The 15852-nt window shown below is 43.7% G+C and overlaps 1 protein-coding gene across 6 annotated transcripts in view; it reads left to right on the forward strand.

The window, feature by feature from the left end:
• Positions 1-15852, forward strand: part of LOC134336841 (multidrug and toxin extrusion protein 1-like) — an 81061-nt gene that overhangs the window by 21019 nt on the left and 44190 nt on the right. For all 6 annotated transcript variants that reach the window (XM_063031401.1, XM_063031403.1, XM_063031402.1 and 3 more), the window contains one exon: positions 7064-7165. In XM_063031401.1, the coding sequence (XP_062887471.1) occupies positions 7064-7165 (102 nt within the window). The remainder of the gene's footprint in view (positions 1-7063; positions 7166-15852) is intronic.

Genomic DNA, 15852 nt, shown 5'->3' on the forward strand with positions numbered 1-15852 from the left:
GGTGGTGCGCAAGTGGAACAGGTCAAAAGCTTTAAGTTCCTCGGGGTCAATATCACAAATGACCTGAATTGGTCCAACCAAGCAGAGTTCACTGCCAAGAAGGCCCACCAGCGCCTTTACTTCCTGAGAAAACTAAAGAAATTTGGCCTGTCCCCTAAGACCCTCACTAATTTTTATAGATGCACCGTAGAAAGCATTCTTCTAGGGTGCATCACAACCTGGTATGGAAGTTGTCCTGTCCAAGACCGGAAGAAGCTGCAGAAGATCATGAACACGGTGCAGCACATCACACAGACCAATCTTCCGTCCGTGGACTCTCTTTACACCGCACACTGTCAGAGCAGTGCTGCCAGGATAATCAATGACACGAACCACCCAGCCAACACACTTTTCGTCCCTCTACCCTCTGGGAGAAGGTTCAGGAGGTTGAAGACTCATACGGCCAGATTTGGGAACAGCTTCTTTCTAACTGTGATAAGACTACTGAACGGATCCTGACCCGGATCTGGACCGTACCCTCCAAATATCCGGACCTGCCTCTCAGGTTTTTGCACTACCTTACTTTCTATTTTTCTATTTTCTATTTATGATTTATAATTTAAATTTTTAATATTTACTAATTATAACTATTTTAAATATTTTTAGTATTTAATATTTGTAATCCAGGGAGTGTGAAGCGCAGAATCAAATATCGCTGTGATGATTGTACATTCTAGTACCAATTGTTTGGCGACAATAAAGTATAAAATATAAAGATCCTGTTAAGGTATTTACAAATGAAATCTAAATATAAAACAAGTGAACATAGAAAGGACAGGCCCTTCGATCCACAATGTCGTGCCAGCTATTTAACCTTCTCTAAGGTCAATTCCTCCTACATAGCCCTCCATTTTTCTTTCAACCACATGCATACCTAAGCGTCTCCTAAATGTCGCTAATGTACCTGCCTCTACTGCTCCTAGCAGAGCTTTCTACACACCCACCACTCTCTGTGCGAAGATCATACCTCTTAACATTCCCCCATACTTTCCTCCAATCATCATAAAATTATGCAACACACATAAAAGTTGCTGGTGAACGCAGCAGGCCAGGCAGCATCTCTAGGAAGAGGTGCAGTCGACGTTTCAGGCCGAGACCCTTCGTCAGGACTAACTGAAGGAAGAGTGAATAAGGGATTGACTGCACCTCTTCCTAGAGATGCTGCCTGGCCTGCTGCGTTCACCAGCAACTTTTATGTGTGTTGATAAAATTATGCTCCCTTGTATTAGCCATTTCCGCCCTGGGAAAAAGTCTCTGGCTGTCCACTCTATCTATGCCTCTTATCATCTTGTACACCTTGATCAAGTCACCTCTCATCGTCCTTTGTCCCAAAGAGGAAAACCCCATCTCACTTAGCCTATCCTCACTGGACATGGTCTCTAACCCAAGCAGCATCCAGGTAAGTTTCCTCGGCACCCTCTCTAACGCTTCCATATTCTTTCTCTAATGAGCTAGCCAGAACTGAACACACTACTCCAAGTGTGGTCTAACTAGAGTTTTATAGAGATGCAACATTACCTTATGGGTCTTGAATACAGAAGGCCAACACACCATATGCCTTCTTTAGTACCCTGTCAGCTTGCATGGCAACTTTGAGGGATCTATGGACTTGTATCCCAAGGTTCCTCTGCTCCTCCATACTGCTACGAATCCTGCCACTGACCTTGTACTCCGCCTTCACGTTTGACCTTTCAAAGTGAGTCACTTCACACTTTTACAAATTGTGCTCCATATGTCACTTCTCAGGGCAGCTCGGCATCCTGTCAATGTCCTGCTGGAATCCACAACAACGTTCTACGGACCCCTTGCTTAATGGTATTGGTCTGTGGCGTGAAAAAGCTTGGGAACCCCTGCCCTGCCCTGTCCACAACACCACCAACCTTAGTGCCTTCTGCAAACTTACCAACTCAACCCTTCCACTTCCTCATCTAAGTCACATTCTAATGAAAATTATTTTAAAATTTGTTCTTTTCTTGTTCAGCTCAGGGTATTCGCATCAGCGTCTCCAGACAAAGGAGACACTGCTCATGTGTCAAGGCCACAAGAAAGCACTTTATTAGAACTGGCATGAATACAATACAGAAAGAAAAACAAATGTCTACAGTAGTAAGTCAAAATAATACGTCGCATCCAGTAAGCAGGCTGATCTCTGCATGTGGGAGAGGAGCCACAGATCCGACAATCTCACACACAGCCTGTTTTTCCCCTCTCTCACTCTAGCTCGGACTCGACATACTCCGACTCTCCCGACATTCTTGTCGCTATCTCCTTAGCACTAGCATCAGCCGGGACCTTGCCTAAGACAAAACTGTCCCACTTGCGCACAGAAAGTTCCCTGTTTTATACCCTTCGAAGCCTCTTACTCTGGCACTTTCCCATCCCTTGGTGGTGCCAGCTAAATCCCCCCTTTATCTTTTACAATCTTCAGCCCAGACAAACATGTTTTCACCACCTAGCACAATTATGGCTGCAGACTTGTACTTCCTTGACTTTCTCAAAACATTGCTGTAGACTGCTTCCTGTGTACCTTTTCAAAACAATCCCACTCCAAGTTAGCACTGTTTTGTCTTACAGACTTCCATTTCATTTTAACATATACCAAGCAGGAATCACATTTAACTCTTTCCTTACAATCATTTATAACAATCACGAAAAGCTGGGGTCCCAGAACAGATCCCTATGGAACATCACTAATCACTGACCTCCAGATAGAATATGCTCCAAGAATCAGAATCAGAATCAGGATCAGGTTTATTATCACCGGTATGTGATGTGAAATTTGTGAACTTAGCAGCAGCAGTTCAATGCAATACATAATCTAGCAGAGAGAAAAAAAAATAATAAATAAAATAAAACATAATAATAAATAAACAAGTACATCAATTACATATATTGAATAGATTTTTAAAATGTGCAAAAACAGATGTACTGTATATTAAAAAAAGTGAGGTAAAGTGCAAAGCTTCAATGTCCATTGAGGAATCGGATGACAGAGGGGAAGAAGCTGTTCCTGAATCGCTGAGTGTGAGCCTCCAGACTTCTGTACCTCCTACCTGATGGTAACAGTGAGAAAAGGGCATGCCCTGGGTGCTGAGGTCCTTAATAATGGACACTGCCTTTCTGAGACACTGTTCCCTGAAGATGTCCTGGGTACTTTGTAAGCTAGTGCCCAAGATAGAACTCACTAGATTTACAACCTTCTGCAGCTTCTTTCAGTCCCGTGCAGTAACCCATGCGCCCCCCCCCCCCCATATCAGACAGTGATGCAGCCTGTCAGAATGCTCTCCATGGTACAACTATAGACGTTTTTGAGTGTATTTGTTGACATGCCAAATCTCTTCAAACTCCTAAAAAAGTATAGCTGCTGTCTTGCCTTCTTTATGACTACATTGATATGTTGTGACCAGGTTAGATCCTCAGAGATCTTGACACCCAGGAAGTTGAAGCTGCTCACTCCCTCCACTTCTGATCCCTCTATGAGGATTGGTATGTGCTCCTTCGTCTTACCCTTCCTGAAGTCCACAATCAGCTCCTTCGTCTTACTGACATTGAGTGCCAGGTTGTTACTGCGGCACCACTCCACCCAGTTGGCATATCTCACTCCTGTATGCCCTCTCGTCACCACTACCCTTTGCCTTCTGTAGTAAGACAATTCAAGATCCAGACAGCCAATTTTCCCTGGATCCCATGCCACCTGACTTTCTGAATGAGCCTATCATGGAGAACCTTAAAAAATGCTTTACTCAAATCTAGACACACCACATCCACCACTCTACCTTCATCCATTTGTTTTGTCTCCTCCTCAAGAAACACAATCAGGTTTGTGAGGCATGACCTGTTCCTCACAAATACATGCTGATTATCCCTAATGAGGCTATGTTTCTCAAATGTTCATAGATTTTGTCTCAAACAAGAGGAAATCTGCAGATGCTGGAAATCCAAGCAACACACACAAAATTCTGGAGGAATTCAGCAGGCCAGGCAGCATCTATGGAAAAAGAGTACAGTCGACATTTTGGGCCAGGTTCCTTCAGCAGGACCAAAACATCAACTGTTTACACTTTTTCATAGCTGCTGCCTGCCCTGCTGAGTTCCTCCAGCATTTTGTGTGTGTTGCATAGATCTTGTCTCTAAGAACCTCCCGTGATTAGCTCGGGTTAAATAAGGGGTTGCTGGGAGCCACGGCTTGAAAGGCTGGAAGAGACTGTTCCTCACTGTATCTCAATAAATGAATAAAGTATTAACTTCCTTGAACAACAGTTGCCATCCTCCAGTCCTCCGTTGTTTGTGGCTAGAGGAGACACAACAACAAAGGCATCCGTTAGTCTTGCGAGACCATGGATCTGCGCCTGGAAAGTCTTCACTCTCCAGGGTACAGGCCTGGGCAAGGTTGTATGGAAGACCAGCAGTTACCCATGCTGCAAGTCTCCCCTCTCCATGACACCGATGTTGTCCAAGGGAAGGGCATTAGGACCCATACAGCTTGGCACCAGTGTCGTCGTAGAGTAATGTGTGGTTAAGTGCTTTGCTCAAGGACACAACACGTTCCCTCGGCTGGGGCTCGAACTCACGACCTTCAGGTCACTAGTTCAGTGCCTTAACCACTTGGCCACATGCCCACACAGAGGAGACACAAAGATCCTTGTCAAAGAAGTAGGAGAAGTTAGAGCATGAGATAAAGAAACAGTAGTAAATGTTTTCACAGTAGAAGTAAATGAACCAACAGTGTGAAGGCAAGCCTAGCAATAGAGCTGATAGTCAGACATGTTGGTTCCTCTGATCTCATGGCGGAAGCAGATGGGACGTCAGAGGAATTGAACGGGTAGTTTGCATCAGTTTTTGTTCCAGGTGATGCAAATAACATAGGAATATAAATGGGGGATTGGAAAAGAGAGATGGATTCAGGGCAATCTATTATCAGCAAGGCAACGATACTGAGCAAGTTGTTGGAACTGTGGGCTGACAAGTCATGATATCCTGATAGACTTCAGTCCAGGGTCTTAAAAGGAGTGGATACTGAGATAATGACTGCTTAATTTTCTAAAATTCCCCGGAAAATAGGAGCAGCAATGGCCCATCATGTCTGTGCTGACCATGAAGCCAATTTAACTAATCTCATCTGCTTGGGTGGCGGGGTGGAGATCCGTCTCTACCGAAGGAGGTATAAGGCGCTCCTTCCCTCTGCTAGCTTATAGGTCACCCTTGGGCAAGGTGTAGCACCTGCTTAGGCCCCCCGCCACCGGATCAGGGTCACGTGAGGCCACGGGAGCAGGTGGTGGATGGTCGTATGTGCAGCTGGTGCATATCACAAGTCCTGGTGATGCAAACACTGACGCCAGGCAGACAAGCTCTGAAGAGTGTCGATAGTGGCTGGAGTCACCCGTTTTGTAAAGACACTGCCCCGAAGAAGGCAATAGCAAACCACTTTGGTAGAAGAATTTGCCAAGAACAGTCATAGTCATGGAAAGACGATGATTGCCCACGTCATACTACACAGCACGTAACAAACAAACATATGTCTGCACATGGTCCATATCCCTCCATTCACTGTCTATTCACAGGTGTGCCTAAATACCTCTACAGCAGCGCAGTGGTTTGCATAACACTTTACTTCAGAGGTTGATAGGTTCTTAATTTGTAAAGGCTGCAAAGGTTATAGGGAGAAGGCAGGAGAATGGGGTAGAGAGGGATAATAAATCGACCATAAATCTGATGGAACAGAATCGATGGGCCAAACGGCGTAATTATGCTCCAATGTTTTAAGGTCTTCAAATGTCAGAGCAGACTTGATGGGAAGATTGGCCTAATTCTGGACTTCAACTACTGCACAGAGTCTTGTCATCTTCAGAAGTTTTCAGATGACTCTGCCATAGTTGGATGCATCAGCAAGGGAGATGAGGCTGAGTACAGGGCTACGGTAGGAAACTTTGTCACATGGTGTGAGCAGAATTATCTGCAGCTTAATGTGAAAAAGACTAAGGAGCTGGTGGTAGACCTGAGGAGAGCTAAGGTACCAGTGACCCCTGTATCCATCCAGGGGGTCAGTGTGGACATGATGGAGGATTACAAATACCTGGGGATACGAATTGACAATAAACTGGACTGGTCAAAGAACACTGAGGCTGTCTACAAGAAGGGTCAGAGCCATCTCTATTTCCTGAGGAGACTGAGGTCCTTTAACATCTGCCGGACGATACTGAGGATGTTCTACGAGTCTGTGGTGGCCAGTGCGATCATGTTTGCTATTGTGTGCTGGGGCAGCAGGCTGAGGGTAGCAGACACCAACAGAATCAACAAACTCATTCGTAAGGCCAGTGATGTTGTGGGGATGGAACTGGACTCTCTGACGGTGGTGTCTGAAAAGAGGATGCTGTCCAAGTTGCATGCCATCTTGGACAATGTCTCCCATCCACTACATAATGTACTGGTTGGGCACAGGAGTACGTTCAGCCAGAGACTCATTCCTCCGAGATGCAACACAGAGCGTCATAGGAAGTCATTCCTGCCTGTGGCCATCAAACTTTACAACTCCCCCCTTGGAAGGTCAGACACCCTGAGCCAATAGGCTGGTCCTGGACTTATTTCCATCTGGCATAACTTACATATTACTATTTAATTATTTATGGTTTTATTACTATTTATTATTTATGGTGCAACTGTAACAAAAACCAATTTCCCCCGAGATCAATAAAGTATGACCATATATGACTATGACTATGACTGTAATTCTGCTTTGTCTTATGGTCAAATGGCACAGGAGTGAGGTTTTTAACTGCAGGCTCATATTTACCCTTCAGTCAGCAACACTAACGAGAGTGCATTGCTATTTGTAAGAGCTTGCTGCTCAAGGATTTGATGGCACATTGCCAATATCACGAAAGTGACGGCAGTTCTGCACTGTGGAATATCCTGAAAGATCTCTAAAAATGACTCCATTTCACCAAGTTGTGTCTTTCCTCCTTTGCAGAAAAGCACCCCGTTTTCTGAGTGAATTGACTGAATTGTGCTTTTCCTTTGTTGACAGTTCTTGACACAATTGATGGTGTTCTGCATCAACATTGTCAGCACTATATTCTGTGGACACTTGGGGAAAATCGAATTGGATGCTGTTTCACTTGCTGCATCGGTGAGTTCATCAAAAGTAGTGTTGATAGTCATTGTGATAGATGTAAAACTGAGATAGCTACACTGACACATATGTTTTGGTCTTGTTCTATATTGGAACAGTTCTGGAAGTCGGTTTTTTCAACAATTTCTAAAGCACTTAAAATTAATTTACAACCTAATAAATTAACTGTGGTTTTTGGAATAATTCCTCAAAATATTCATGGTATTTCTGTGTCTGACCAACATGTTATTGCATTTGTTACATTGATAGCTAGGAGGGCCATTTTGTTGAAGTGGAAGGATACATCAGCTCCCACTTTGTCACAATGGTTCTCTCAAGTGATGCTATGTCTTAGTTTGGAGAAAATTAGAAGTCGAACCTTTGAACCTTTATTTGATTTTGAGAAAAGATGGGGCTCATTTGCTCGTTATTATCATTTGAGTTAATTGATACAATTTTTCCATGATCTAATTGTAAATTTTTTAGTATATTTTCTTTTCTTGCTGGCGGTTTGATGTTTACTTTTAGAAGCTTTTTGTATGACGCATGGCTCCGGGGTTGTACACCTAATGGGTTCTCTTTTTTTCTCACTTTTCTGCTCAGTAGGTTTTTTTTGTTATCACAACATTTTTTTTCAATCTTTAAGATGATGTCTTTTTTGAGACATGGTTAAGTGTTGTTACTTCAATGTACTCATGTTATCTTTCCTGTATAATATAACAATAAAAAGATTTGAAAAGAAAGAAAAGTGGTGTCAGATTTAGTTTATAGTTAATATAGTGCTTGTAAAATACAGGCAATGGATTGCAAAGTTAATACAGTACGGTAGGTGTTATATGTAAATGCACACAGTATATGGAATAAGGTAGGTGATCTTGTGGCACAGTTAGAGATTGGCAGGTATGACGTTGGAGTCAGCACTGAGTCGTGACTGAAAGAAGATCATAGATGGGAGCTTATCACCCAAGGATACACATTGTATCAAAAGGGAAGGGAGGTAGGCAGAGAGGATAGGGTGACTCTTCAGTTAAAAATTGAAATCAGATCCTTAGAAAGAGGTGACATAGAATTGGAAGATGTTGAATCCGTGTTGATAGAGTTAAGAAACTACAAGAGTAAAAAGACCCTGATGGGAGTTTTATACAGGCCTCTAAACAGTAGACAAGATTTGGGATATAAATTACAATGGGAGATAGAAAAGGCATATATTAATGGGAACGTTACAATAGTGATGGGGGATTTCACTATGCAAGTAGATTAGGGAAAATCAGGTTACGGCTGGATCCCAAGAGAGGGGATTTGTAGAATGCCTACAAGATGGCTATTTGGAGCAGCTTGTGGTTCAGCCCAGTAGGGAAAAGGCAATTCTGGATTGGATGTAATGAATCAGATTTGCTCAAGGAGCTTTAGGTAAAGGAACCATTAGGAGGTGGTGATGATAATATTATAAGATTCATTCTGCAGTTTGACAGGGAGAAGATAAAGACATCAGTATCAGCATTACAGTGGAGTAAAGGAAATTTCAGAGGCATGAGAAAGGAAATGGCCAAAGTTGACTGGAAGGGGACACTAGCAGGGATGATGGCAGAGCAGCAGTGGCTGGAGTTTTTGAGTGCAATTCTAAAGGCACAGGATGGATATATCCCAAAAATGAAGAGGTATTCTAAAGGAAGGATGAGGCAAACATGGCTGACAAGTGAAGTCAAAGACAGCATAGAAGCAAAAGAGAGGGTATATAATATCGCAAAAATTAGCGGGAAGTTAGAGAACTGGGAAGGTTTTAAAAACCAACAGAATGCAACTGTAAAAAACCATAAGGGGAGAAAAGATTAAATATGAAGTTAAGATGGTAGGAAGGTAGGAATGAGGTAGATGAACTTGCAGCACAGTTGCAGATTGGCAAGTATGATGTTGTAGACATCACTGACTCATGGCTGAAGGAAGACTATAGCTGGGAGCTTAAGGTCCAATGATATATATTGTATCAAATGGACAGGCAGGAAGGAAGAAGGGGCAATGTTGCGTTGTTGGTAAAAAATGAAATCATAGGATTGGAAGGTGTTGAACCATTGTGGACAGAGCTAAGGACTTGAAAGGATACAAAGACCCTGATCAGCATTGTATACAGACCTCGACCCAGTAGTAAGAATGTGCCCTACAAATTACAATGGGAGATTAGAAAATGCATGCCAAAAGGGCAATGTTAGAAAGATCATGGAGGAATTTGAATACACAGGTAGATTGGGAAAATCAGGTTGGTGCTGGATTCCAGGAGGGAGAGTTTCTAGAGTGCCTATGAGATGGCTTTGTAGAGCAGCTCGTGGTTGAGTCCACTAGGGGATCAGCTAATCTGGATTGGGTGTTGTGCAATGAACCAGAATTGGTTAGAAAGCTTAAGGTAAAAGAACCCTTAGAGGAAAGTGATCATAATATGATCGAATTCACCCTGAAATCAAATAGCTAAAGTCAGATGTATCAGTATTACAGTGGAATAAAGGGAATTACAGAGGCATGAAAGAGGACTTGGCCAGAATTTACTGGAAAGGAACACTGGCAGGGATGACGGCAGAGCAGCAATGTCTGGAATTTCCGGAAGCAATTCAGAAGGCACAGGGTATTTACGTCCCAAAGAGGAAGTATTCTAAAGGAAAGATGACACAACCGTGACTAACAGGAGAAGTCAAAGCCAACACATAAAAGCCAAAGAGAAGGCATATAATAGAGCAAAAATTAGTGGGAAGTTAGAGGATTGGGAAGCTTTTAAAATCCAACAGAAAACAACTAAAAAAGTCATTTAGAAGGGAAAGATGGAATACAAAAGAAAGCTAGCCAAAAATATTAAAGAGGATACCAAAATTTTCTTCAGATTCACGAAGTGTAAAAGAGCAGTGAGAGTGGATATCGGACCGCTGGAAAACAATGCTGGAGAAGTAGTAATGGGGGACAGTGAAATGGCAGATGAACTGAATAACTGAATAAGTATTTTGCATCAGTCTTCACTGTGGAAGACAATAGCAGTATGGTGGAAGTTCCAGATGTCAGGGGTCATGAAGTGTGTGAAGTTACCATAAGTAGAGAGAAAGTAGAGATCATGGAGGCAGTAGAAATTATCTTTCAAGAATCAAAGGGTTCTGGAATAGTTCCAGAAGACTGGAAAATTGTAAATGTCACTCCACTCTACAAGAAGGGAGAGGGACAGAAGAAAGGAAACTATAGGCCAGATAGTCTGACCTCAGTAGTTGGGAAGATGTTGTAGTCAATTATTAAGGATGAGGTCTCAGGGTACTTAGAGACCCATTATCAAATAGGCCATAGTCAGCATGGTTTCCTTTAGGGAAAATCTTGCCTGACAAATCTTTTGGAATTATTTGAAGAAATGTCAAGCAGGATATACAAAGGGGAATCAGTTGATGTTGTAGGCTTGGATTTTCTGAAGGTCTTTGACAGGTCCCACACATGAGGCTGCTTAACAAGCTATGAGCCCATGGTATTACAGGAGAGATTCTAGCATGGTTGATTGGCAGGAGACAAAGAGTGGGAATAAAGTGAGCCTTTTCTGCTTGGCTGCCAGAGAATATTGGCGTTCCACAGGGGTTTGTGTTGGGACCGATTCTTTTTACATTATATGTCAATGATTTGGACGATGGACTTGATGTTTTTCTTGCAAGTTTTGCAAATGATATGAAGATAGGTGGAGGAGCAGGTAGTTTTGAGGAAATAGACTATAGAAGGACAAACAGATTAAGAGAATGGCAAAGAAAAGGCAGATGGAATACAGTGTTGGGAAGTGTATGGTCATGCTTTGGTAGAAGAAATGAAAGGGTTGACTATTTTCTAAATGGAGAGAAAATACAAAAAAACTAAGACGCAAAGGGACTTGGGATTCTTTGTGCAGGATTCCCTAAAGGTTAGTTTGCAGGTTGTGTCTGTGGTGAGGAAGGCAAATTCAATGTTGGCGTTCATTTCAAGAGGACTAGAATATAAAAGCAAGGATGTAATGTTGAGAATTTATAAAGCACTGGTGAGGCCTCACTTGGAGTATTATGAGCAGGCTTGGGTCCCCTGTGTAAGAAAGGATGTGCTGAAACTAGAGCAGGTTCAAAGGAGGTTCACCAAAATGTTCCCAGGATTGAATGGCTTGGCATATGAAGAGCGTTTGATGGCTCTGGGCCTGTATTCACTAGAATTCAGAAAAACGAGGGATGACCTCATTGAAACCTATTGAATGGTGAAAGGCTTTGATAGAGTGGATGTGGAGAGGATGTTTCCCATGGTGGGAGTGTCCTCAGAATAGAGGGGCGTCCTTTTAGAACAGAGATGAGGAGGAATTTCTTTAACCAGAGAGTAGTGAATCTGTGGAATTCTTTGCCACAGGCTGTCATGGTCTGATCCGTGAAGTCCGCATTCCGGTTCATGGTCCAGTCCATCGATCCTTGTTCTGGGTTTTCCTGTTTTCTCCCTTGTTCTGTTGGGTGCCTTAATTGAGGCACCTGATTCTCATTTCAGTCTGGCACATAAAATGACTCTGCAAAGCAGGGATTGTTTGCTGGACTTTTCCTTTCCCTTCCCTTCTGAAACCTTCGCCTGCAACCTCGTCAAGTTCAGTCGCCGGAGTGAGACCCGAGCCTTGCCACACCAAGAGAAGGAACTATCTATCGTTGAGTTTGGAACTTTCTCTTTGTATCCCCATGTTTAGTGTCCGTGTTCTGTGTATGAGTTCCGGTCCTACATCCTGTGCTTCCCAAGGAGGGGTTCTAACTCTGTGTTCCCTGTTCCTGTGTTCAAATCTAAGGCTCTGTGTTCCTGTGTTCTAAGACCAAGTCCAGGCGCCATGTTCCAGCCCTGTCCAAGTCTGAGCTTCGTGTCCTCATCCAGTTCTGGAGATTCCTCTCCCAGCCTGATGCCTGAGTTCCCTCGCCCTGTCCAAGCCACATCCAAGTCAAGGCTTTGTGTTCTCGTCCTGTCCGTGTGCCTCATCCTGTGCAGGAGTTCCACGTCCTGTCCCTGTGCCACATCCTAGTCCTGAGTCTCAACCAAGACCCGGGTTCCGCGTCCTTGTCCAGACTCTGGTTCCAGAGTTCCGAGTTCCTATTCCAGGCTCCTTGTTCCTCCTTCCACGTCCGGGTCCCGTGCTTCCAGCCCAAGTCCTAGCCCAGGCCCTGAATCCTAGTCTCGTCCAGGGTCTCTGTCAATGTCCAGCGTCGTTTCTTCCTGACTCCCCTTGCTTTCTTGCCAAACCTAGTCCTGTTCCTAGAACTGCAGTGTCTCTGTCTTGCATTTGGGTCTGCTCCCAGCGCCCCCTTGTAATACAGGCAGCTGTGGAGGCCAAGTCTTTATGTATATTTAAGGCAGGAGTTGATAGATTCTTGATTGGTCAGGGCATGAAGGAATACAGAGAGAAGGCAAGAGTTTGGGGCTGAGGAAAATTGGATCAACCATGATGAAACCATTTTCTTCAGCAGTTGAGCAGGGCACGACTGCGCAAGCACGTGTAAGTCGGCTCGTAAGGCAGCGGGAGTATTTAAAAGAGAGAAGTTTGTGGAAGTCGGTCATTTTCTTCGGCAGTTGAATGGGGCACGACTGCGCAAGCGTGTGTAAGTTGGACCATGAGGCAGCGGGAGTATTTAAAAGAGTGCAGTTTGTGGAAGTTGGTAATTTTCTTCAGCAGTTGAATGGGGCACGACTGCGCAAGCGCATGTAAGTCGGACCATGAGGCAGCGGGAATATTTAAAAGAGAGCAGATTAACGGAGCGGGCGACGGAGTGGATGGAGACAGAGTAGGAAGGCTTTGGCCCCTCAGGCTTCGGCGAGCAGAGGTTGAGGAAGAGCTTCACTCCAAGTGAGGTAAGGCCAGGTAAGTTCCTTTAATAAATCTAATTACCTTAAGAGTAGGTAATGGAGGCAGCAGTTAGGGCAGTTGAGTGCTCCGTTTGCAGTATGTGGGAAGTCAGGGTGAGCACAATCGTCCCTGATAACTACACATGCAAAAGGTGCATCCAGCTGCAGCTCCTGACAAACCGAGTTAGGGAACTGGAGCTGGAGATGGATGAACTTCGGATCATTCGGGAGGCAGAGGCAGAAATAAACAGGAGTTACAGGGAGATGGTCACCCCTAAGAGTCAGGAGACAGGTAGCTGGGTGACTGTCAGGAGAGGGAAGGGGAATAGACAGAATGAGCAGAGCACCCCTGTGGCCGTTCCCACCAATAATAAGTACATCGTTTTGGATACTGTTGATGGGGACGACCTACCAGGGACAAGTTGCAGTGGTTGCGTCTCCGGCACCGAGATGGGACCCTCAGCTCAGAAGGGAAGGAGGGAAAAGAGGAGAGCAGTAGTGATAGGGGATTCGATAGTTAGGGGGACAGATAAGAGGTTCTGTGGAAGAGATCGAGAATCCCGGATGGTCTGTTGCCTCCCTGGTGCCAAGGTCCGCGATATCTCAGATTGAATCCTCGGTATTCTCAAGAGGGAGGGTGAGCAGCCGGATGTTGTGGTCCATGTAGGGACCAACGACGTGGGTAGGAAGAGTGAGGAGGTCTTGAAAAGAGAGTTTAGGAAGTTAGGAGCCAAATTAAAGGACAGGACCTCCGGGATAGCAATCTCAGGATTGCTACCAGTGCCACGTGCAGGCCGGTTTAGAAATAGTAAGATAGCGCAGATCAACACGTGGCTGAAGACATGGTGCTGGAGGAAGGGCTTCAGATTTATAGATAATTGGGCAGTTTTCCAGGGAAGGTGGGACCTGTTCCAGCGGGACGGTTTACATCTGAACTGGAGGGGGACAAATATTCTTGTGGGTAGGTTTGCTAGAGAGGCTTCAGTGGATTTAAACTAGATACAAGGGGGGAGGGGAAACAGAGTGTAGGAACAGATACAGGGAAGAAGGAAGAAAAAGAAAATAGTAAAATTGTTTGCACAGTTAGTGATAAACAGAGAGTAAGAGGTAGAAAATTTCTTAAATGCATTTATTTAAATGCTAGGAACATTGTAAGAAAGGTGAATAAGCTTAAAGCATGGATTGATACCTGGAAGTATGATGTGGTAGCTATTAGTGAAACATGGTTACAGGAGGGGTGTGATTGGCAACTAAATATTTCTGGATTTCAATGCATCAGGTGTGATAGAATCGGAGGGACAAGAGGGGGAGGGGTTGCATTGCTTGTCAGAGAAAATATTACAGCAGTGCTCTGGCAGGATAGATATAGAGGGCTCATCTAGGGAGGCTATTTGGGTGGAATTGAGGAATGGGAAAGGTGCAGTAACTCTTATGGGGGTGTATTATAGACCACCAAATGGGGATCGAGCATTGGAGGAGCAAATTTGTAAGGAGATAGCAGATATTAGTAGTAGGCACAGGGTTGTGATTGTGGGAGATTTTAATTTTCCACACATAGACTGGGAAGCCCATACTGTAAAAGGGATGGATGGTTTGGAGTTTGTAAAATGTGTGCAAGATAGTTTTTTGCAGCAATACATAGAGGTACCAACGAGAGAAGGGGCAGTGTTGGATCTCCTGTTAGGGAATGAGATAGGGCAGGTGACGGAGGTATGTGTTGGGGAGCACTTCGGGTCCAGTGATCACAATGCCATTAGTTTCAATATAATTATGGAGAAGGATAGGTCTGGACCCAGGGTTGAGATTTTTGACTGGAGAAAGGCTAACTTTGAGGAGATGTGAAAGGATTTAGAAGGAGTGGATTGGGACAATTTGTTTTATGGGAAGGGTGTAATAGAGAAATGGAGGTCATTTAAAGGTGAAATTTTGAGGGCACAGAATCTTTATGTTCCTGTTAGGTTGAAGGGAAAGGCTAAAAGTTTGAGAGAGCCATGGTTTTCAAGGGATATTGGAAACTTGGTTCAGAAAAAGAGAGATATCTACAATAAATATAGGCAGCATGGAGTAAATGAGGTGCTCAAGGAATATAAAGAATGTAAAAAGAAACTTAAGAAAGAAATTAGAAAAGCTAAATGAAGATACAAGGTTGCTTTGGCAAGCGAGGTGAAAATAAATCCAAAGGGTTTCTACAGTTATATAAATAGCAAAAGAATAGTGAGGGATAAAATTGGTCCCTTAGAGAATCAGAGTGGACAGCTATGTGTGGAGCCAAAAGAGATGGGGGAGATTTTGAACAATTTCTTTTCTTTGGTATTCACTAAGGAGAAGGATATTGAATTGTGTAAGGTAAGGGAAACAGGTAGGGAGGTTATGGAAACTATGATGATTAAAGAAGAGCAAGTACTGGCACTTTTAAGGAATATAAAAGTGGATAAGTCTCCGGGTCCTGACAGGATATTCCCTAGGACCTTGAAGGAAGTTAGTGTCGAAATAGCAGGGGCTCTGACAGAAATATTTCAAATGTCATTAGAAATAGGGATGGTGCCGGAGGATTGGCGTCTTGCTCATGTTGTTCCATTGTTTAAAAAGGATTCTAAGAGTAAACCTAGCAATTATCGACCTGTGAGTTTGACGTCAGTGGTGGGTAATTTGATGGAAAGTATTCTTAGAGATGGTATATATAATTTTCTGGATAGACAGGGTCTGATTAGGAACAGTCAACATGGATTTGTGCGTGGAAGGTCATGTTTGACAAATCTTATTGAATTTTTTAAAGAGGTTACTAGGAATGTTGATGAGGGTAAAGCGGTGGATGTTGTCTATATGGACTTCAGTAAGGCCTTTGACAAGGTTCCACACAGAAGGTT

The sequence above is a fragment of the Mobula hypostoma genome, chromosome 23 (genome assembly GCF_963921235.1).
Source record: "Mobula hypostoma chromosome 23, sMobHyp1.1, whole genome shotgun sequence".
Taxonomy (NCBI): domain Eukaryota; kingdom Metazoa; phylum Chordata; class Chondrichthyes; order Myliobatiformes; family Myliobatidae; genus Mobula; species Mobula hypostoma.